At 35.8% G+C, this 21,880-nt stretch overlaps 1 protein-coding gene across 1 annotated transcript; it reads right to left on the reverse strand.

Moving 5' to 3' along the window:
- Positions 1–6,093: 6,093 nt before the first annotated feature.
- On the reverse strand, positions 6,094–20,189 carry LOC136812400 (nitric oxide synthase, inducible-like). Its single transcript, XM_067068891.1, has 25 exons — positions 20,047–20,189; positions 19,593–19,747; positions 18,915–19,077; positions 18,438–18,529; positions 17,442–17,583; positions 16,824–16,963; positions 16,399–16,509; positions 16,036–16,099; positions 15,390–15,491; positions 14,810–14,936; positions 14,203–14,335; positions 13,522–13,774; positions 12,757–12,851; positions 12,352–12,526; positions 11,811–12,003; positions 11,442–11,520; positions 11,048–11,238; positions 10,400–10,530; positions 9,858–9,902; positions 9,309–9,434; positions 9,030–9,114; positions 8,803–8,890; positions 8,113–8,386; positions 7,284–7,475; positions 6,094–6,598 (listed from the first exon to the last, which is right to left on the reverse strand). Exons 1-25 carry the CDS (start codon positions 20,116–20,118, stop codon positions 6,554–6,556), a joined length of 3,273 nt encoding a protein of 1,090 aa, XP_066924992.1. The 5' UTR covers positions 20,119–20,189; the 3' UTR covers positions 6,094–6,553.
- Positions 20,190–21,880: the final 1,691 nt, after the last annotated feature.

Below are 21,880 nucleotides of genomic sequence, written 5' to 3' on the forward strand. Positions count from 1 at the left end.
TTTCAATTAGTTTCCTTCAATCTGAATCTCCTATAATTCCTAACAATTTTTCTTTAATTCTGTGATGCCGAAGCTTTTGTCAAAAATAGTTTACTTCTTTTTGAAGAATGGTAGAATATGTATACATAGGCATTACATTATTATTGGTCAGATAGGGCTGATAAACTCATTTTAAGTCTATTTTAGATATTTTCCGTCCAAGATCTGATCAACCCATTTTTATTAGGCACCTGAGAGTAAATTCACGTGAAAAAAGTCTGAAAATTGGTCCGTGAATTAATCAATTGTAAGACGATACTATAATCCCAAGTACACCACAATCGATTACATTTTTAAACTAGCATTAACTATCGCTATAAATGCCCCCATAGCCCTGAATTTATGATAATTTAATAAGGAATGCTACTTTCAGCCTGAGTAATCGCCCTACCGTTACACTCTTATTTATTTATAAGCATAACGCTTATAAGCACAATTTAGCTAAAATTTGAAAATAATAAGGCATAATCAATTAAGTATGAACAGAAAATAACACATTGAGAATTCAACCAGAAAATGAAATATTGATAAAACCATGTGTCATTGAGTCTATAAATAAATTTTTACGAAGTGTTTTTGATAAATATGATAAATGATAAAGAAATAAAATCACTTATGTCTCATAGAGAATGCTAAAAAATTTGGATTAGAAATCAGAAAAAATGAAATGAACCGCCGTTGTTGTCGTCTTTTTTTCTGAATAATTTTTTGCAGAACATTCGCCTTTCACGTGCCGGGGGGCAATAAAAATCACGTCAAAATTTACAAAAATTTAAGGTAGTAATACTGTAAGGCACGTCAAAAATTTAGGGTGCGTTGCACGCAAGAGGGCGCGTCAAAATTCAGGCGCGTAAGGCGCGTGGGTGCGTGGGCGCGTCAATAAATGGAAAGCGCGTGGGCGCGTAAGGCGCGTCATTTAACAGACTCCCCTGAGTATCAGAGGTTGCCTCTTTGAAAGAATATATCAAACCTCTGAAGACCAATAAAATAAATTTTATCGCGCATGTGTCAATCTAATCACTGTAGAAAGAATCAAAGATGAAGAGCAAATATTACCATATTAATGTCTATTTACGAATTCCCCAGAAACCTCCAAGTGGAATTGAAATGAGTTTCTTTCAAAAGAAATCTTTTACATGATCCCCAAATGTATAAATTATGGAAATGTTACCTTTAATTGAATCAGATTTTATGCTATATGATTCTCTATCTCTGACTCTTTTTAAAAAGTATTTATGACATTTTTAAGTTGTGTGTTCAATGATGGGAATAAAAATATAAACTTTGAACCTCATCCAAGATCTTGGATGTTCGTCATGGTTACTTTTCTCTGCGTTGATTGCGCACTGAATAGAATCTTACCGTGGCTGATTTAGACAAGCGTATTTGTGTTCTGTTTTAAACGTGCGGCCGCGTGTCTTAAACGTCCGGCCGCACATCTCTTATCTGATATTCCGATGGCGTATTGGCGGCCGCCCACGCTAAAGCTCTGATGGAGCGGGCCAATATACCATCGGAGACCTATAGTAGTCATCGTTTGATGTACCGCATCACAGTCGTGTATAGCTGTCCTTACACTTTTTGCTTGACTATCGGTTGCACCCGACTGAATTTAGCATGAAAATCTCTGCTGCCTGAGAAGTCCTGAGAAACATTCAAACCTTCGATTGTTGGCTGTTTTTGGTTTATTTTGGTGGATTTATTGAAACTTGACAGTTTCATTACTTTTTCAGTATTATATTTAGTACCTAGTGTAATTTCTTAGTAAGTGCACCAAGTTAAAAATGCTTGACATTGATTTATTATCTTTTGTTATTTAATTGTTTTTGGTGGTTGACTGGTTATATTTTCAAAGGTCAAATCATAGAAAACATATCAGGTATGTTTTATTTAGTTTTACCAATAATTTTTATGTTGGAATTTTAAACTGCTGCATTCCAATTTAGACCTTTAGAGCCTGTCGACCGCCCTCCATGCAGAGCAGCGGACCGCCCAACCCCAACCGACATCAACAAACTTGTTGATCATGACCTGTGTGTTGTTTATTTGAAAAATCCAGAATCCTCCTTCATCAATAACAAAGTTGGAGGGAGGTTCCCATTTATTGTATCAGTATCTTGCGGGGACAAAGCTTTTATTTTTTGGTAACAACAGGACAGGACGCCATCTTTGCCTGTTTCGCCAAACTCTATTTTTAGAGGCTGACATGCATATTTCAGGTAGTGAAAGATCTAGTGGAGGTGTAATTTTCATTTGGTGTGTTGAGGCAAGCTTAGTGATTCTACAAATATCAAAAAGTTCACATATTGCTGTATAAGTTGGACTAGATTGAGGGAAATTGGCTCATGGCCACTCTCTTTTAATTGTTTGGTTCGTGACATTGCTTGTTTACTTTTTTAGGCAGTGAAAGATCTTGAATAGGTGAAATTGTCATTCGATGTGAGGAGACAAACTTATTTATTCTAGTAGCAGCAAAGAATTCGCATTTTATTGCTATAAATTGTACTGTAATTGGGTTTGGGTTTAGAGCCACTCTCAATAAATTTTTAGTTCGCGTCCTGCTTTGTTTACATTTTTCAGTTCGGAGCACTATGTAGAAATCGCACGGGAAATTTTTTTTGCACGTGTACTCTTAGTTCGGGACACTAGTAACTTTTTACCGTCCCCAGACTCTTTCTAAATTTTACGAACGCGGTCAGGAGAAATTCCGTAATCCAAAGGTTCCAGATGTTAAAATTTTCCCGACCTTCAGAGCTTTAGCGTGTCGGAAGAAAATTTCTACATCGAGTACCAGATTAGCACATCTCAAAAAATCACAAACGTGCGGCCGCGTGTCTTAAACGTCCGGCCGCGTATCTTGAATAATCTTAAATGCGCGGCCGTGTGTTTTAAACGTGTGGCCGCGCATCTTGAAAAATCTTAAATGCGCGGCCACACGTTTAAAACAGGCCGGATGTTTTGAGATTTCTGGTCTGCAAATTTTACGCAAAGTTCCAGTCAAATCAAAACAGTCAGCCACCCAGCATTACAGTGTACAGTCACAGAGCACTCTGCACATCATCGCGAGACGACGATTTTCCAATACTTACCTATATTCTTACCTAATTCGTATGCTAATAGTACCTTGGCCCACAGATCTGTAAAGCCCGAAGGGCTAGATTTGCGGCTTTTATCGAAAAGTGAAGCCTAGGTTTGGAAGGATTTCCTACCAAAGTCACGTGACTAAAATATGCAATTTCACCGGTTTGAGAGATGTGAAATAGTGTTTGCCGCCTACTTTTTTAGATCTCGCGCTCCGAAAACAATTAAAATGCTAGATCCTATCCATCGGCACAAAATTTAAAAAGTCAAATTCTTGCTTCACTTTTTTTTGCTGGAGAAAGCTTAAAGTTGCCTATCTAGCCCTTCGGGCTTTACAGATATCTGTGCTACATAATACCGTTCATTATAACAGAAGGAATGCTCAAAATGGAAAGTATTGGCTCTATGTAAAGGTTATAGGAGAATTTTGAAGAAAATTTGCAGACCAGAAATCGCCAAACGTGCGGCAGAGCGTTTTAAACGTGTGGCCGCGCATTTAAGATTTTTCAAGATGCGCGGCCACACGTTTAAAACACGCGGCCGCGCATTTAAGTTAATTCAAGATATGTGGCCGGATGTTTGAAACATGCGGCCACAGGTTTGTGATTTTTTGAGATGTGCGGCCGGACGTTTAAGACACGCGGCCGGACGTTTAAAACCGAACACAAACACACTTGTCTAAATCAGCCACGGTAGAATCTGGATTGGTCGGCACAGGTCATTATATGACATCATCCTGTGCTTTTCACGGTATAAAATGTGCTGTTAATTATAGTGACAGAAAGAAATAATTTTCAAAATGTTCTTGATACGAGGTTTAATCTTTATTCTACAGTAGGAGAGAACTTAACAAATCAAGCAAATGCATATGCCAACGAGCTCTTTTCTGATCTTTGAATTATCTAAAGATTTTCACTGTTTTCATTCAGAAAAATCTCTCTACTTCTCCAATTCTCAGAATTCCAGGAAATTATAACACACTTTTAACTAAAAGAGTCCATATATTATGGATGAATAAATCACTCTGATCAAGAACAAGTTTAATAGCAATATTTTTAACAGGAACTAAGTTTTGCAGAACTAATTTTTGCGTTTTTGGATGTCTGCTCTTGATTGTAGGAGTGGGTCCTGGGGGGGGGGGGGGGGGGGTACTCAGGCAACTCAACGGTCGTAAAGGGCTCATTTTTTTTTCAAAACTGCATGTACTTCCACCTCATAAACATACCTATTTTTGGGCTTTTTTGGAGAAGCTTAATTTAGCTGTCATGAATGTGTCCTGTTAGATGTCCCATAATGCACCAAACTCGAAAAAATTGTGAAAATCTCTGAAAAATCCGCCATTTTGATGACGTCATTGACAGAAAAACTTGAATAAGTTCAGGTAGAAAAAAGATTTCGAGCTCAAATTTCGACCAGAGACGTATATAAATAAAACAAATTAGGAAATTGGAAAACAAAATCAAAAAAATGCTTACGTCAGCAAAAATGGCTGAAAAACCATTTATGCAAAAAAATGCCGACGTCACCAAAAAATCAAAACAATTTCGATTTAAAATGCTTTTAACAGTCAGGTACTATTGCAAACTAGGAGAAATGCGTGTATTTCGCTTAAATAGGATGATTTATCCTAAATAAGATAAAATTGATAGCTTAGTTAGGAGAAATAGCAGAAAAAGTTGATTTTCTGAACAAATTCAGAGATCCGCGTCAAGCTTTGCATAAATTTAAGAAATTTGGAGCCAGTATAGTATGCTTGTGAAGTCTGATCCATCAGTCAGCGTGCGTTCAGAAGTTATTCAACTTTTGACAAACTTCAGATTTTATGCATCAAACTCTCTTAGTAAAAACTTTGCTCGTAACGATGTTTTGAAGAAATAGAAACTTAGATATAAATAAACTTATCCTATTGTAGTAGAAACCCATTTGCGCAATTTACGTTTGTGTGGTTTGTGTCAAGGAGAATGAACACTTTCTCGTCCTTCGACACTTTTCATTCACGCTCATATTTTTCATACGGCAAAGCGTGTAACAAAAGCATTATTTCTCCTAATTTGTATATTTTATCCAAAATAGGATAAATGTTTAATATTTTTTCACTCCGCGCTGATAAGAAGCTAACATTTGGCCTAACATGATCCTCTTTATGAGTATAATTGATTCAGAGAGTCAAAAAGACGCGGATCTCTGAAGTTGTTCAGAAAATCAACTTTTTCTTCTATTTCTCCTAACTAAGCTATCGATTTTATCTTATTTAGGATAAATCATCCTATTTAAGCGAAATACCCGCATTTCTCCTAATTTGCAATAGTACTCGACTGTTTAATTTTTAATTTGAATCTCTGGTAAAAATTTGAGCTCGAAATCTTTTTTCTACCTGAACTTATTCAAGTTTTTCTGTCAATGACGTCATCAAAATGGCGGATTTTCAGGGATTTTCCCAATTTTTTCCCACTAAGGGTCGGAAAAATAGGAAAGTTTCAACTTTTTACCCTCTGAAAGATAGAAATTTGGTCAAAATTAATTTTTTATTATTATTTAATTTATCAAAATCTAATAAATTAAAATGGCTGAAAAAAAATCAAAAATTCAAATATTCAAAAAACCACAAAATTTAAAATAAAATACAAGGTATTGTATTGAACTATGTACATGTTGAATTAAAAAAAAATCTTATACTATGAAAAAATCGAGTAAAATTTGCAAACAAATTATAGACAATAAATTAGGGCTTTAAAGCCACATATGAATTAACAAAATGATTATAAAAATTTATATCAATTCGGAGCTCGAAGTAAAAGCTTTGAAAATAGTTTTGTTTGTTTTATTTTTTTGAAAATGTTTTTTTGCGCGACCAACTAAAGGAGACTCCCCTGATCACGTTTTCTATGCCCAAAAAAGTGACCAAAATTCTACCCACGCAGGTTCAATCTAAGATTTTGAACGCGATGCGCAGGTTAGGAACTATTTTTAATATAATTTTTGAAACACTCTGTAAAAGAGAATGCATTGAACGAGTTTAAATAAATTAATATTATATTTACATACATTTTACAATATAAGTAATTAAGAAAAAAAATTATCAACAGTTAAGGTAACTAACAAGATTAGCTGCTTGGGTACGAAATAGACTCGAACCAAGGCGCTCAGTTCGATTTTTATAATTTCGATCGATAGCTCTCACGATTATATCGCGTTCATCAATACCATAAAAAGTGGTGCAAGTGGCTCTGGGTACAAGACTGGGATCTTTGGTAACCGCCAAGAGATCTTCAAACAAATTACGTATGATCATTTCATGACGTCATAAAAAGTTTAAGAGAAATACGAAGAAATGGTACAAAAAACTTGAGAAGTATTTAGTTCGAGACGTTGAAATACATCCAAGGTTGGAGTCGTTCGTTGTCCACGCCTTTGGTTGTGAGAATGTATTGTATCATATTGTATGTGCAAATACTTCTTCATGGTAGAATCCGTTTAACTGAAAAAAAAAAAAAAAAAAAAAGTTAACAGAGTTTTAAAGTTTTTACTGAAAACATTATGCAAAATTTGTTACATTTTCAATGTCCATCATTGGGCTTTTCTAGAAGATGTTCAGGGGATTTGGGGGTCCGGGGGTAGTGGAAATTCTACGTAATTTGCCTTGTCAGGGGCTCTGTTTGGGGGTAATTTTCAATGTCCAGGAGATCAACTGATGCTTGTTCCCCGGTAAAACCTGCTGTCTGGGTATCAAAATATTCAGGGGGAAAATTTCTAACGAATGTTACAACCACCATCCCCCATATTCAATTTTTTCTGGAAGAGCCCATTTCAATATATCTAATGAGAATAATCAGACACTTTTCGCGTTCCTGAAGAAGAGGAGTGAAAAACATCAGTTTTTCCTGAACCTATAAACTAAAAATTTATTTGGGGAAGTTCACCTCTCGATATTCGCTTTTTTATAAGAACATCAAAAACTTTGTGACAACCTTCGGATATTCTTAACTTTTTGAGTTTTAAGCCTAATTTCTCACCATTTTGTTTTTAAGAAACCTTTTGTTTTAGAGTCCACAAGCCTTAAAATGTTCTTAGCTTGTTCTTAATATTTCGGCCATCAAAGCCTAAAGTTTTTACAAAGTTTGTTCTTATAAAAAAACGTGTAGTCAACTAGTAGTTAAGCTTACCTTCAGATTCTCAGTAGCTTCCAATGCATCAACATAATCAATCTGTGAACATTCTTGGATAATTTCGACGATACTTTCTTTCACATCTTTCGCCATCTCGATACCACCGCACACAAAAAGATGTCCGTTTCTTTTGCACAGTAAATCATACATCTCTCTCGCGTTCTGCTTCATCAAATGCTGAACGTAATTCTAAGGTAAAAGAAGAAGATTTCTTTTTACTCTCTAAGGTCAACGTAAATAGAAGTTAAACAACAAAATCGAATACACCTTTTCGACCATAGTCGCGCGGTCAGGCGCGTGCCACATTTATTCCATTAAAGTCGACCCAATCCTTTTTTAACACATTTTTCTATTATCTATAGGTGCAAAACAAGGACTGGGACGGTTTTAGTGGGATAAAGTGTACAAAAAAATGCCCGCGTGGCAATTGGTGGCTACGGTCGAAAAGGTGTATTAAATTAGATTTTCTGAGTACCGCTAAATACATTTAATGCTCTCTTATTCGAGGTTCTGGTATTCGATAAGCTCCAATTTTCGATCAAATCGAAATTCACCGTCAAAGGTCCTTAAGAAACTCTTCTATAACTCATAACCCATACATTTTTATAAGCATTGCAATCAGGCTCAGATTTGGAAAAAGTTTAAGCATGAAATGTTGTGAAATGTCCCTTGCAGTTTTTTCGCTCTCCCATTCGATTTTTAGCATGTAGAAAGACCTTTAGAAAATAGAACGACTAATCTCAATCGTATTGGACCTCTATCAACTGAATGTTGCCTACACGACCACTCCTAAGAAATACATTACAATCCATACAATAATCCATACCTTTGCTTTCCCATGAACTCTCGAGAATGCAGAGTGCACTTTATTCAGCACTCCACTCTCATGGCATCTCTGTATTTCTTCTTGGAACAGGAAATCTTCTTGTGGACTCCGACATCCTGTATATAAAACAACTTCCGGTAATTTGGTCCCATTGTGTTGATGTTTTGATTTATATTCGAGTTCTTGCCAGAAACCACGGAAAGGTGCTATGCCGGTCCCAGGGCCAACAAGGATAAGTGGGTCACTGGTTTCTGGGATGCGCATGCGATTTGATCTAAACAAGATTGTAAATAGTATGAAATTCATTGGTCGAAAATCGGACAATCTTAGCGACTAAATAAGCTCATTGAAAAGGAAATAAATAATTCAGGAAGGCGAGATGAATTTGAAAATTTTATTTGTAAACTACCCTGACGGCTGTAAAATCGACGCATAAAATATTTTTCTGGGTTTACTATCCCTTTATAACGGAAGATAGACTGATGCGAAAATGCTAGATACCCAGCTGGCACACAACATTGTTTCAATGTTTATTTAACGCTCACAACGTCAATATAACGTTATAGATGAACGTTGAAACAACGTTGTGTGCCAGCTAGATAGAGAATTTTTTACTGAAGTAATTCTTGGGTAAATTATTCGATAAAATCTTGTAAGTTAATATGACGTTTCATTGCTTAAGATACTCACTTTTTAACAAAGCACGGAACAATATCGTCTGGTTTCAAATTATCCAACCACGAAGAGCAAACACCCTTTCGCGTCATTCCATCTCTGCCTAAAATAAAAAAAATAAAAAATACAGATTACTTTATACGGATTTTCTTTCCTGATTTTTGCAGATCCTCTTGGATAACTCATGGTAGCAACCAGGATCTGCTTGGAAATTGTTAAAAGAAATCGATGAGATATTTTACCTTGTGTTTTGTACTCGAGCAGTGCAACCGTCAAATGAATTTCGTTTGGGTGACATCTTGGTGAAGATGAAATCGAGTAATACCTCTGGAAATTGATAAACAATAGAGGAATATAGTTTATGTAAGAACATTTTAAAAACATTTTTAAGCTGGAAACTCAAAAGTTAGGAACATCCGAAGGCTTAAAAATTTTTGGAAGCTCTTATTAAAAAAATGTGTATTACATATAACACGTTGAAACCCACAAATTTTATGCTTCATACGAAGACGGGTACTTACAGGTTTAAGTAGAGGAAGCTGTGTGATGAGAAAAGTAACGGATATTTGAACGGACGAAAATTTGTCCAAAACATCTGCAATTGTCGGACAGTTGTAATTTCTCCATTGTTTATATTCCATTTCATTCTGTGAAAAGAGAAAAACAAAGGAAATATTATGAAATTGGTCTTGAATTACAGCCCTTTGCAAAACCACATCTAAGCCAATTTCATCAAGAGCCGTTTGCACTACGTTTTGATATGACAGAAGAATGCCCAGACGACACACAACGTCATAAAAACGTCCATGTAACATTCATTCATAACGTCCAAATAACGTTATTTGAACGTTAAAGCAACGTTGTATGCCAGACGAATGAGATACAACGAAGAAGCACCATTCTTTTGGGAATGCTAGCACATAGCACGACATAGGAAACTCACTGTTAAGATATATCTTCAGTCAAGAAACTTTAAGTCCCTCCAAAATCCCCTTAAAAGGGTTTATCACAAAAACCCTCAAAAAAACAACCGAGTTTAGAAAAAAAAAGACAAAAAAAATCTTACTTACCTGGATGAGGTTTTGTAAGGTATTTATATCGTTAGGATGGGTTGCCTATGAAACGAAAAATATTCAATTCATTGAAAGGTGTCACGACTTGAAGCAAAATATTTTTTCTACGTCACTGCAGTAATAAAAATGTTCATGGTTAATAAACACTCTTTTTCGGATTCAGATCAAAGGCATGCCCCCAGTCACCTTTCGGATTCAGATCATATGTTTATATTTCTACAGGCAACAACAATGAAAAAAAAGTTCATGAATTGCCAAGTCAATTGAATGATGACCAAAAATCAAATTTTTTCAACAACATCTTTCTCGAAGGGAAATCTGCAAAGATTTGTGTAGTTTCTCTTTAAAATTGAATAGAAAATAGCATGTAACAGATGCATGAATCCTATGAAGTAGGATAATTCTAATTTAAATAACATCCAAGGTCCACGGCCCTGGTAAAAATGCTTCCCCAATCATGTCTTATCAGCAGTGCATCCAGAAGTAGATATGTCCAGGCTAAACTTTTCCAACCCTGTCTCAGTGACCCGAAGACTTACCTTGGAGCATAATAAGCTCAGGAAAGATTGGGTCGGTGGCGAGTTCAAATCCAGTAAACTTTCAAAGATGGTAGCCAGAGTCGTTGGCGAAGATATACGATCATGGCTCACCCAACTGTCAGTATCGTTTTCTATGAAGAATGAAAGAAAATAATTTCGATTTAACTTTAAAAGCAAATATCATTTTCAATGGGATAAGGTCTCAAATAGTCCGGTGGCCGAAAATTCACTTCTAAAATAAGGTAATTATAGACTAAAGCCAGTTTATTGAAAGCAACTCAGCTTTTGAGGGTCGATTTTCAAACTCTGGCTCGGACATACCGGTCGTCTCGTAAACCTCGTACCCCCCCCCCCGGGGGGCACGGAACGGAACACACTGTGATTCAAATCTTTGCTCTATCCCAGCTGGCACACAAAGTTATTTCAGCGTTCAACTAACGTTTTATGGACGTTGTGAACGTTGGATAAACGTTGAAATAACGTTGTGTCCCAGCTGGGAAGAGAACAAAAATAAAGTAGTTCCAATTAACTCCGAATAATCACCAAAGGGTCACCAACTTTGTCAAGGTTTTTAAAACTTTTCAAAATTGTGAAAAATTAAAGCTCACTTTTATCAACTTTTCAAAATTGTGAAAAATTAAAGCTCACTTTTATCATGATTCAAGTTTATCTCTAACTTGATTGGTTCATCGAGGTCAAAAGAGCTTCTGCATTTTTTCAACACTCTTTCCACAAGCGTGTGATCGTTCTCGGGGAAGATCGCCAAAGAATCGCCGATCTCGTACTGGAGTTGTTTGTGGCTCTCTTGGATGCTTAACCGAATGAAATTCGTTTTCCGCCTGGAAAAGAGATTGATCAAATAATACGCTGCTGGCACAATCTAACGGAATCGTGTTCCTCATAGTCTATATTTTGTAAAGGTCTGTGATTCAGACTAAGCCAATAACGCGTAAATGGAGCTGTTTAAAATTTGAACATTGCTGAACATAAGAAGAAAGTGCTTATTGAAAATGCAGGTTGTAATATAGTTTATAGGTCCTACCTTGACTGGTTTGTTTGAAGGTTTTCTACGTCGATCACTTTTGATGGGGCCACATTCAAACGGTTAGTTTCAGAAATTTCTAAAGACAAAAGAAAAACACGATTTGAACTTTTACATTTCACCAAAAAAATGACAAGAAAACGAAGCATTAGCCCTTTTTTCTATGTAATTAACGTCTTCTCCAATTTTCGAATGTTTCGAGCCAAGGTGTTCGGCTAAACATTCGATTCTTGACGTCACTTTAAAGTTTCGAATCTCCTGCAGTAAACTGTCAAAGTAGAAGTCGCCAAGAAACGGTAAGAGAATTTTGGTTTTTGGTGAGGTATTCGCTAAATAATCATCAAATAAAATGAGCAAAATCAAACTCACGGTTGCAAAGGCTTTTGATTTGTTTTCGCTCTGTGTCCGCGCGCACAATTCGGAATTTCGATTCGCTCCATTGCGACCGCCGGCCGTCCATCAAAAACTTGTCTTTCTTTTCCGAGGACAACAGATTATTGTTGTAGGTGTCTGCCATATCGGTGCCAAATGTCGGAATGATATCAAATCTGTTACACGATTCCTAAAAAGCAAAGTGGACGGTTCTTAAACAGAGCTGGGAGTTTTGATTCTTTACATGGGTCCAGTATTAAACTTAGTATAAAAGTGTGAGAAAATAAGTTGAGGTGGCACCTGGTTTGACGGCTTATTTCTTTCGGCGTTCTCAAAAAAGATGCTTCGGCTTTTACTGACAAAAGCTTTTAGCAAATCGTGGGTTAAAAATTGGGACGTTTATGACTGTCTCATAGCGCAACAATAGTTTTGCCTACCGTATTACTTGAAATACGGTAAGTGCATATTTTCAAAGTTTGTTTTTAGAAATTTACTTACTACCCTTAGTGAGACTTAAAAAAGGCGAAACATAACTTACAATGTAGCAATCACCAAGCCAGTTCAAAAAGCTTTGTTCTTGTCCGTTCAATTCATCGCCTTCTCCGATACCGTAAATTTCCTCTGCTCCCAAAGATCTCATCTTATTATTGACGTCATTTCCAAACGCACAGAATTGTGGGTAGGCACTCGAGCCCAGGGCAAAAACAGTGTATCTGTGAATTAAAAATAAATATAAAATAATGGAGTATAGCTTTTGATAGCTTCATTCAGAATCGACCAATAAATTATCAAAGTCCAATATAAATCCAGCTGGCACACAACGTTGTTTCAACGTTTTTCTTGTGTTCATAACGTCCATATAACGTTAGATGAACGTTGAAACAATGTTGTGTGCCAGCTAGGTAGAGCACCTGGGGTCACGTGAAAACCTGATTTCACTTACTTGTAATGTTGAAGCGGTTTTGATTGGTTAATGTCTTCTTGCGTTCGATTCAATTCACTTTTGATCACCATCTTCTTTAACTTTATATCAAACAACTGTAAAAAAAATAAATATTTTCTGATAACTCACTTCATTTCAATTTAGATTTGTTTGTGATTGATGCTGCAGAGTGCTCAATGAAATCAGAGCCAATTTAAATTTTAAAAGTTATCTTTCATCACAAAATAAAAAAGTACACTACTCCGAGTTTCTTGCTTACTGCACTTGTCAAATGTACAAATAATTTCAATTTATCAAGGGGCCAAAAATTTACTTCGAATTAGGGACAAACTAATTTATGTCACTCTCTGCTGGAGGGGACCAATGTTTAAGTTCAAATAACAGAAAGATCGAAAAGCAGAGGTTCGAATTACGAATTCATTGGCCAATCAAATCTTTTCAGAATTAAACAAGTGAGAATATTCATGATGAAATTGCCCAAAAAATTAAGAATATGCTAAGAATCATGGATTTGGCTACTGAAGCTGAGAATGTCATTTTCAGAGCATTTTTAACGGTAGATTGCCATCTATCACCGATAAGGTTTATAAAACTTCACAAAATAGTTGTCAAAGAATCAATTTTCAACTTCTTTCTCGAGTGCACTTTTCTCCTTTAAATTGAATATAGAATAGCATGTAAGTGATGCAAGATGAACCAATTCTAAATAGGCTAATGAATTCGACTCGGTTTTTAAGGATAATCCGTATAATAAACAAACGTTACCTCTGCGTTTGAAGGCGCTTCTCCGTTCCCAAATGTTGACGTCACAATGGCTAAGAATTGTGGTTTCGTTGAATCAAGAACGAATTCATATTTATTGAGACTCGAAAATTTTGTCCAAAACGTCATGTTGACCGTATTCTCAAGGTGGCGTGCGAACCGTTTAGCATTCCCGCTCTCCGAGCCGTAAAGAACAGTCAGCTGTGGGCGTTTGCGTAGATATTGAAAAGCCATTTTGATGCAAATGAGAACGAATCTGAAATGATAATTGACGATTTATAATATATAATCTATAGAGGTTTATGATGTTTTATCAAGTTACGTAACTTCCGCCGTTGTGGAATCAAACGTTCGATTTGCGAAATGAATCGCCTCTACAGATTCGAACGCTTGCTTCCATAATGGCGGAAATGGAAAACAAAAAATGTTCGTTGGGGGAGATTCACCCAAGTATCGGGGGTATATCTCCCCTAACGCAAATTCGAAAACAAAAACAAAGCCAGACGTGTAATATATCAAACACTTTGTGAGATAAAGATAAAACTGGATGTCTCATCGTTTTTACGCTTAGCAACTAAAGAAGGGGAAATGGTGGAATCAGAGAAAGGAGAGGCGCAATCCCCTGTCTTCATACAATAGTCGTTTTAGAAGAAAAAAAATTTAAAAAAAGAAACAAAGAATTACTTCGAAATTTCTTTCAAATTGGTAAATTTTCTCTTCTGCACGCGGTGATGTCGCCAAGGATTGTCTTGGTATTCATAACTTGGTTTCAGTTTGTAGTTGATCATCTCTTGGTGGAACACTGGCAATAAACTTCCTATAAAGAAAATAAGGGGCTATAAACTTTGTTATTTTTACAACTCATACAAGTCAGGGGCGTACGGTATTTCGGAATTGCGGAAATTGACCCTTTTCTCTTCGGAAATTTAGGAAATCGGGCAAAATTCCTTCGGTATATTGGAATTCTGAAATTGTTTCGGTATCGAAAATCCATGAATTTTTGCTTCGAAATTTCGGTATTATAAAGTTTTTATCCCCCTTTTTCGGAATTCATACATGAAAAATCAAATTTGATGAAAAATTAGTCAAAACAAGGACAAATACCCAAAAACATCAGTATCGGAATTGCAAGTATTTTTTTACGGTATTTAGGAAATCTATCTATCTATGACGTCATCAAAATGGTGGATTTTTTAGGTTTTTCTTAGATTTTTAAAGCTTAAGGTATTTTGTACCATCCGTCTTGGCAGATCCATGATCACATTATAAATACACTTCATTTCAAACTTACCTGATATTGAGGGAACGATCCAGACCCAGTCTGCCGGACATCCTCCTCTACTATTCGTTTCTGATTTCATGAATTCGCAAAATTGCTCAGATAACGAATGATGGTCGGATATTGTCACTCGAAATTTCTGCAAGGGAAGAAGAATAATGAAAAATGGCGTGAAAAATCTTAGTAAAATTACCCGAACAGGTATACCCCCCTGATATAACTGGAACTTTATAACGGGGGGGGTGGGGTAATGTTTTAAATCCTGTAAAATTTGAGAACGTGAGGAGTCTATTACTCGAAATTTTTATGTGCTTGTTAACATGACATTTATTTCTGATTATTATTATGAGTTTATTGGCTGTAAGTTGCAAGGCAAGTAACATGAGAATAAAATCACGTGAACTTTTTCGAGAAATTACATGTTTTGACTGCATTGATATAATTTTGCAACCCCTGTATTAACCATAAGATTGCTTGGAAGTCTAGTATTTTTAGCCAAAAGGTGGACCTTCTCTCAACAATATGGTATATGGGGTATATAGTTTTTTTCTAGAAAAGCAAATCACTATGCAAATCTTGAAAATGTTATTACCTTGAAACTGTACAATACAGCATACGTCATTTCGATGGCTGCTTTATCTTTCCATAGTGTCAAATTATCACTGGTGTCAAGATCAAATGCTTCTGCAATCGGCTAAAATAGGAAAAAGAAATCAATAGCATATTTTATGATCTTTTATATTCAACATACAGTCAACTCTCTCTAATTCGAACCTCCATAATTCGAATCTTTCTGTAATTAGAACTAAATCGTTGATCCCTTTAGCTGGAAATTAGTGTAAAACGCTCTCTATGATTCGAATCTTTCTCTAGTTTGAAGAAATGTCTTTGGGCTTTGATGATCGAATTAGAGAGTGCCAAATGTAAATTCATAAAATCCTTAGGCAAAAATGTGCAGTTTTTTCATCTTCAGAGGTTTCTCTACACGCCCGGGGGGGGGTGTACTTAGGCAAATGGAGGGTACGGTATGTGCCGCCCTTAAGGGTACCTTTTTTGGATTTCCAAAGTCCCGTTAAGGGTCGGAAAAATCAGTCCCACTTTTCTGTCCAAGGGTCACAAAATTTGGTCTCTCTACGAATTGTTTTCGGAAGGTACCGTCCGCATTTATCCCTCATCTGCCAATCCAAGTAAGATCTCGGAGTAAGTTAGCAAATAAACGAGAGAATGGGATCACTCACTTTGATCATGTCATATCTTTGTTTGTCCATAAAATTTCGAACGCCGATTTCATGCGGTGTGTACCTACAAAAAGAATGATAGCGTTTTCGCGAAATTCAAACTCAGTTCGTTTTTTGTGATTCTGGTAGAACTCACGAAAAGTTGTATTATGTGATTCGAATGCTAAAGATAGCTTGCACTCCGACGCAAACGTCTCTAGAGTTTTGGCGAAATTTACTTAATTGATTTAGTTGTAGCCAAAAATGCCGTGCGCCGAGAACAAATCTTCATTATAAATTCATTTCCAGTCCCCTGAAAAGCAAACTGCGCTGCTAAGGGTTGCGATAGGTGTAGTTTTAGAGATAAAAAACTATTTTATATACCATCCATTAAAAGGAGCACATGTAAATTCTTGACCACCACAGTCAAAAGACATATCACTGATTATTGCCACCGCATACCATTCCAATCCCAGGTTCGCAAGTTTCGGATATCTAAAAGAAAAAATCAAATAGAAAGGAAAAATTAAAAAAAACACTATTCGTTCCATTTGATAAACTGGCGTTAATAGGTAAATGAAATAAAAAGTCAGTAAATCAAATTTTAGCTATTTTTTTGGTCGTACGAAAACAAACCACTTGATTTCAGCTTTTGCATGGTGCTATTTATTAATTTCCATTGCATTATGCAGAGGGCAAAACTCATGATGGGTCCTTTGCATGTTTTCATACAAAGTCAAAGCATAGCTGGCAAACGTTTGACAAACGTCAAAACAACGTTGTGTGCCAGCTGGGAGTGCTCAACTTACTTTGGATGTGATATTTTGACCCTCAAAATGTATTCCTCTGGTATTTCAAAAAACTCGGGTTCTCCACCTTTATATTGAATGACTATAGGTAATACGTCAAAAGCACCTCCTTTTCCTTGCCAACCCAGGGTCTTGCAGACCTATGGTTGAATCGTAGAGAAATTAGAGAGATAGAGTTCAAGACTTGCTTTAATCCCCGGGGCTAATATTTTTGTGACCCTCAAATCTGAATATTTCATTTTGAGCAGAGCTTTAAGACGTATAAGGTGTTGTACTAATTTTCGTTGACCAGCTGAAGTCCTTAACGTTTAAATAACCATAACCCCAATCAGATAAACATCCAATCCACTCTTTAAACGTCACCAATTTTTCTTCACGACAAAAAATAAACATATTTTTTTTAAATCCGATAAATGAAATCCGATTACAGATTGCCATCAATGTAAATTACTACCGTTAAAAATTGACCGCATAAATGTATAAGACAAGACAAAATACACATCTTCCCAAAGATGGGAATAAGCCTTAACCTAAGTCAAAGATCACTGCACAATAGAGTGCAGATTGTGCACATTGTACGGACATTAAAAAAACGTTGAAATAACATCCTGTACAAACCTCAGTAAATTCGCAACTGTTCGGATCACCAATAACTGAACCGTCCGGTTGTGTATAGCCTGCATATTTGATCAATTGTGAATTCCAGATTCTCGTTTCTTTGTTATTCTCTGTTCGCTTCTTGAATATTGATATGGTGGATCTGAAAGAAGATGGCAGATTTGGTTGATTTGAAATCACCAGCAGACACACAACGTTGTTTTAACGTTCAAATAACGTTATTTGGACATTATGAATGTCAAATGGACGTTGTTTTGACGTTTTGTGCTGGCTGAGTCACCACAGATAGGTCTAACAACAGTGAAAACTCGAACCTCTATAACTCGAATGCTTTCTTAACTGGAACAAGTTTTTTTTTCCTTCAGTTATTAACAATGCCTTATAAACCTTACTCCATAACTCGAACAAGTTTGTGCCCCCCCTGTGCTTGTTCGGATTTATGAGGTCTTTGCCATGGTCACAGCAGTACTAATCTCTAACTTTTATTATCTTCTGCCGTAGTCCGTATAAAAACTCGGTATGGAAGCTTTTCCCTTTGTTAGCAAAAAGAAAGAAATGATATTTTGAGTATATTCTTAATTTTTCGGCTAATTTCATGAAGATATTCCTAAAAACGTCTGATTTAAGACAAAGGGACTAATTCTAATTAAAGGGCGTCTAGTATAGCGTAGACAGGAGGGGTGCAAAATTTGTGTAAGAGAGCAGATGTTTATGACACCGTAATTATCTATACATGATATAAAAAGAAAACGTAAGATGTAGAAGCAGAAAATATATAGAACAGAAAAATGAAGCGACTGCTTATGTAGTAATTTTCGTCATCTTTCGTGACTTCATCAGCATATAGCTCAACAAAAAATGATATCCTTTTTATAATGGAAGCTAATATAAAAAGTGATTACTGTGTCATAAAAATCTGCACTCCTACACAAATTTTGCACCCCTCTTGCCTACGCCACTGGTGTCAAAGTGAAGCGCAAAAATGAAAGTTGATACCTTATGAGTCCACCATTGGTTGCATATTGTATGTGTTGAAGACATCGTTGAAAAATTTCTTCAGCACTTTGACAATGTCTGAAGTCGAAAAGCTGAATGTAGAAAAATAAGATGTTGTTGAGATAAAGTAAAATAAATGAACGGTCATCTTGGTTGGTAATGGTGATAATCGACTTTGTTATCTAATTTAAGATAAGATACACATTCTTTTTATAAGAACATCCACTGTTTTGAAGCATTCAGGTTTTCTTAACTTTTCAGTTTTAAACCTAAGAATGCTCTTATTTTCACTATTTTGTGAGGTATTTCAGTACATTTTCCTAAAAAATCGGGTGCTTTTAGAGTATTAAAATTTTGGCCATTGAAGACTTATGTTCTGATATAGTTTCTTCTTATAAAAAAGCGTGTAATTTTGTTGTCTTGTATAAGTCTTGCATCAGGTGTGGCCATGTATCCCCCTTTAGACCGTGTACCCACCTTTAGACTGTTCCATTGTTTTCTAGCAATGCATCTAGGCGCATTCCTCCAAGCGAGTTTGGCACCAAAGGCTAATTCTTGTTCAGTCAGTTCATATGTTCCAGTCTCTTCGATTGACCTCATGACTTCACACATGCGCAAAGCTTCTTTATCTTCTTGGAGACTAAAAGGAAAGTGTATTGAACTCCTAAAATGGATACTGGAAAGAGAGAAATTGCGAACAAAATATTTTCAAGCAAAATAAATCAAATTTCTTTAACCGTAAAACTAGATGACCAAGCTGATATTTTTCAGTCTGATGTTTTTTTTTAATTGTTGTCCAAAAAGAAAAATTGGTTGCCAAGAGAACAGCGGACGGCTACTACCCTTGCCGAACTAGAGGGCTTTCCGCTGAAAAAGTTGCCAAAATTTGTGAAAAAGGTAAATCTCAATGGGACTGAAATTCCTAAGTTTTCCACTATTTTCGAAATATTTTCCAAAATTCCCCCAAAATGGTACCCTACGAGGTGCTGATTCTTCTATTTTGGTGTTTTTGTGACCCTACCTGGGACTCACGTAGGAGAAAAAAGGTACCCTGACCAGCAGCATATCCAGGTACCCCTTTTCGCCCAAATAGCCCCCCGGGGGGGGGACAGTAATATTGATATAAGGCTTAACCACACATTGTACTTTTCTTACTTGTTCGAATTATCTTTGAAAAATTCTTTAAAGAAATTCATTGCATCCTGTTTCAATTCTGTTACCGGGCGTAATTCTCCGTACGCCCTTTTCTCACACACTGGCGGTTGAACAAGAGCTCCTGTACAATAGGAATCGCGGCCACATTGTGCATCCTACAATTAAAGATTAAAAAAAGATCAACAGTTTTATTACATTCAATAAAAATGTTCGCAGCGAGCTTATGGAAGATTTATCGGGGAGCATTTTCGATTGACAGAATGACAGGCAGCCCCCTAAAATTCGAGTCCAGTTTCCTTTTTCGCTTTTTTATGATTCTGATTGCGCTCAAGAAAGATAATATCACACACGTCCAATAAGTAAATCAAAAAGTAGCACACGTGGCGTTGAGCATGAGATTAGCCGTGGAAACAACGTTGTGTGCCAGCAGGGGAGAAAAAGATTTAAAACTTACTGTAGCTTGTTTATGTAGCCGGTCTTTCAAGAAATGACCTTCAGCGTGATGGTATAATTTGATTTCTTGCATTTTTTGTCAATATAGATTGACACCAAGGCTTATGTAGTTCTGGTTTATGTAATTCTGGCTTTTGTAATTCTAAAAATATGAAGATACAATGAATAATTAACAGTGCAGTAAATACTGAAGACGCTATTGATCCAAAGATTAAAAGCCAAATTCAAATTTTTGAGGTTTATCAATGGGGCCCAGCGGACCTTCAATTCACGCAATAACCCAATTTTTTTTTTCTAAATTCAATTTTTTTATGATTAATGCAATTTCTGTTCACCGAAAGTTTTCCACCAATTTAAGCATTTACGCATTTAAAAAAACTTTTTTTCACGCATTCACGAAAGTGAAAGAGGCCCATTCACGCATTCACATAATGTTAGATGAATGTTGAAACGACGTTGTGTGCCAGTAAATATATTTTCATTTTTCCGTAAAACAAAACCAGTAAATCTTCTTGAGATTTGGCTCCCCAGTTCAGTTGGAACACAACGTTGTTTCAACTTTTATCTAATGTTCAAAACGTCCGTATAACGTAAGATGAACGTTGAAACAACGTTGCGTGCCAGCTAGCTTGGTATTGATAACTACCGTATGGTTAACATTTTAAAAGTTCACTCAACATTCAAACGCGCCAAAATGACAAAAATTCGGATAATTCTGTGAGATGACGCTTATCTTTATTTTCTTACACATTCATTTTTAAGTCTGTCAGCAGAAAATGTTTTCATCATTTTTATTGTTGAGTGAACTTCTGTATGGCTCGTTAGTACGGTATCGAAAACTGTTCAATTTGAATATAATTACGCAAGGAGTACGCCTTTTATAGGCTACAAACATTACGTCATAGAACAAACAAGGACAAAATTGAGAGTTAAAAAAAAACCATGGAATTAATAAATAGATGACTCTTTATTAATTCCATGTAAAATACTTTCTAAGTAAATAAAACAACACGGATAACGAACACGGAAATATAACATCAAAAATTAGTGCAAAATACACGTTTTTGTTATAAGAACATCCAAAATCTTTTTTCGAAGTCTTCGGATGTTCTTAATTTTTTTGAGATTTTAGTCTAAAAATGTTCTTAAAATGTTCTTAATTTTACAATTTTTTGAGTATTTTTGGGCGATTTCCTAAGATTTTGCTCATAAAGGCTTAAAGTGTCCTTAACTTGTCCTTAACATTTTGGCCATCGAAGCCTTGTGTTCTTATAAAAAAACTGTGTACTCCACATTTTTTTATTAGAACGTCTTTATTTTGGCTGAGCCTGGATTTGCTTATTTTTTTGACATTTTTGGGCCTGGAAAGTTCTTATTTGGTCTTAAGAAAAATTCCTTTGAAATACACAGTGACTTAAGTTTAAAGAAATTAGCCCTTCGATGTGATCAAATCTACTCTAATTTATAATTTGGTAAGTAAACGATTTACTTCAAAAGTGAACGTTTCTTATGAACTCAGATAATTTTGAGCAAATTTAACTAATTTCTTTTTAGCTCTTAGACTGGCAATGTTCCTATGATGTTCTTATTTTTATAAAATTTAAGCCTTAAATGTTCTTATGAACTTGATTCTAATAAAAGTTTAGTCATGTTAATGGGAATAAAAGCAACCATGACAACAACAAACAAAGTGTTTTGACATGTTTTTTTAGAACAAACTTTATGAGAACATAAGCCTACGATGGCTAAAATATTAGGAACAAGTTAAGAACATTTTAAGGCTTTACGGACTCTAAAACACACATTTTCCTAGAAAAATGGAGAAAAATGATCAA

Source organism: Clytia hemisphaerica, unplaced genomic scaffold (assembly GCF_902728285.1).
Source record: "Clytia hemisphaerica strain Z4C2 unplaced genomic scaffold, Clytia hemisphaerica genome assembly, whole genome shotgun sequence".
Taxonomy (NCBI): Eukaryota; Metazoa; Cnidaria; class Hydrozoa; order Leptothecata; family Clytiidae; genus Clytia; species Clytia hemisphaerica.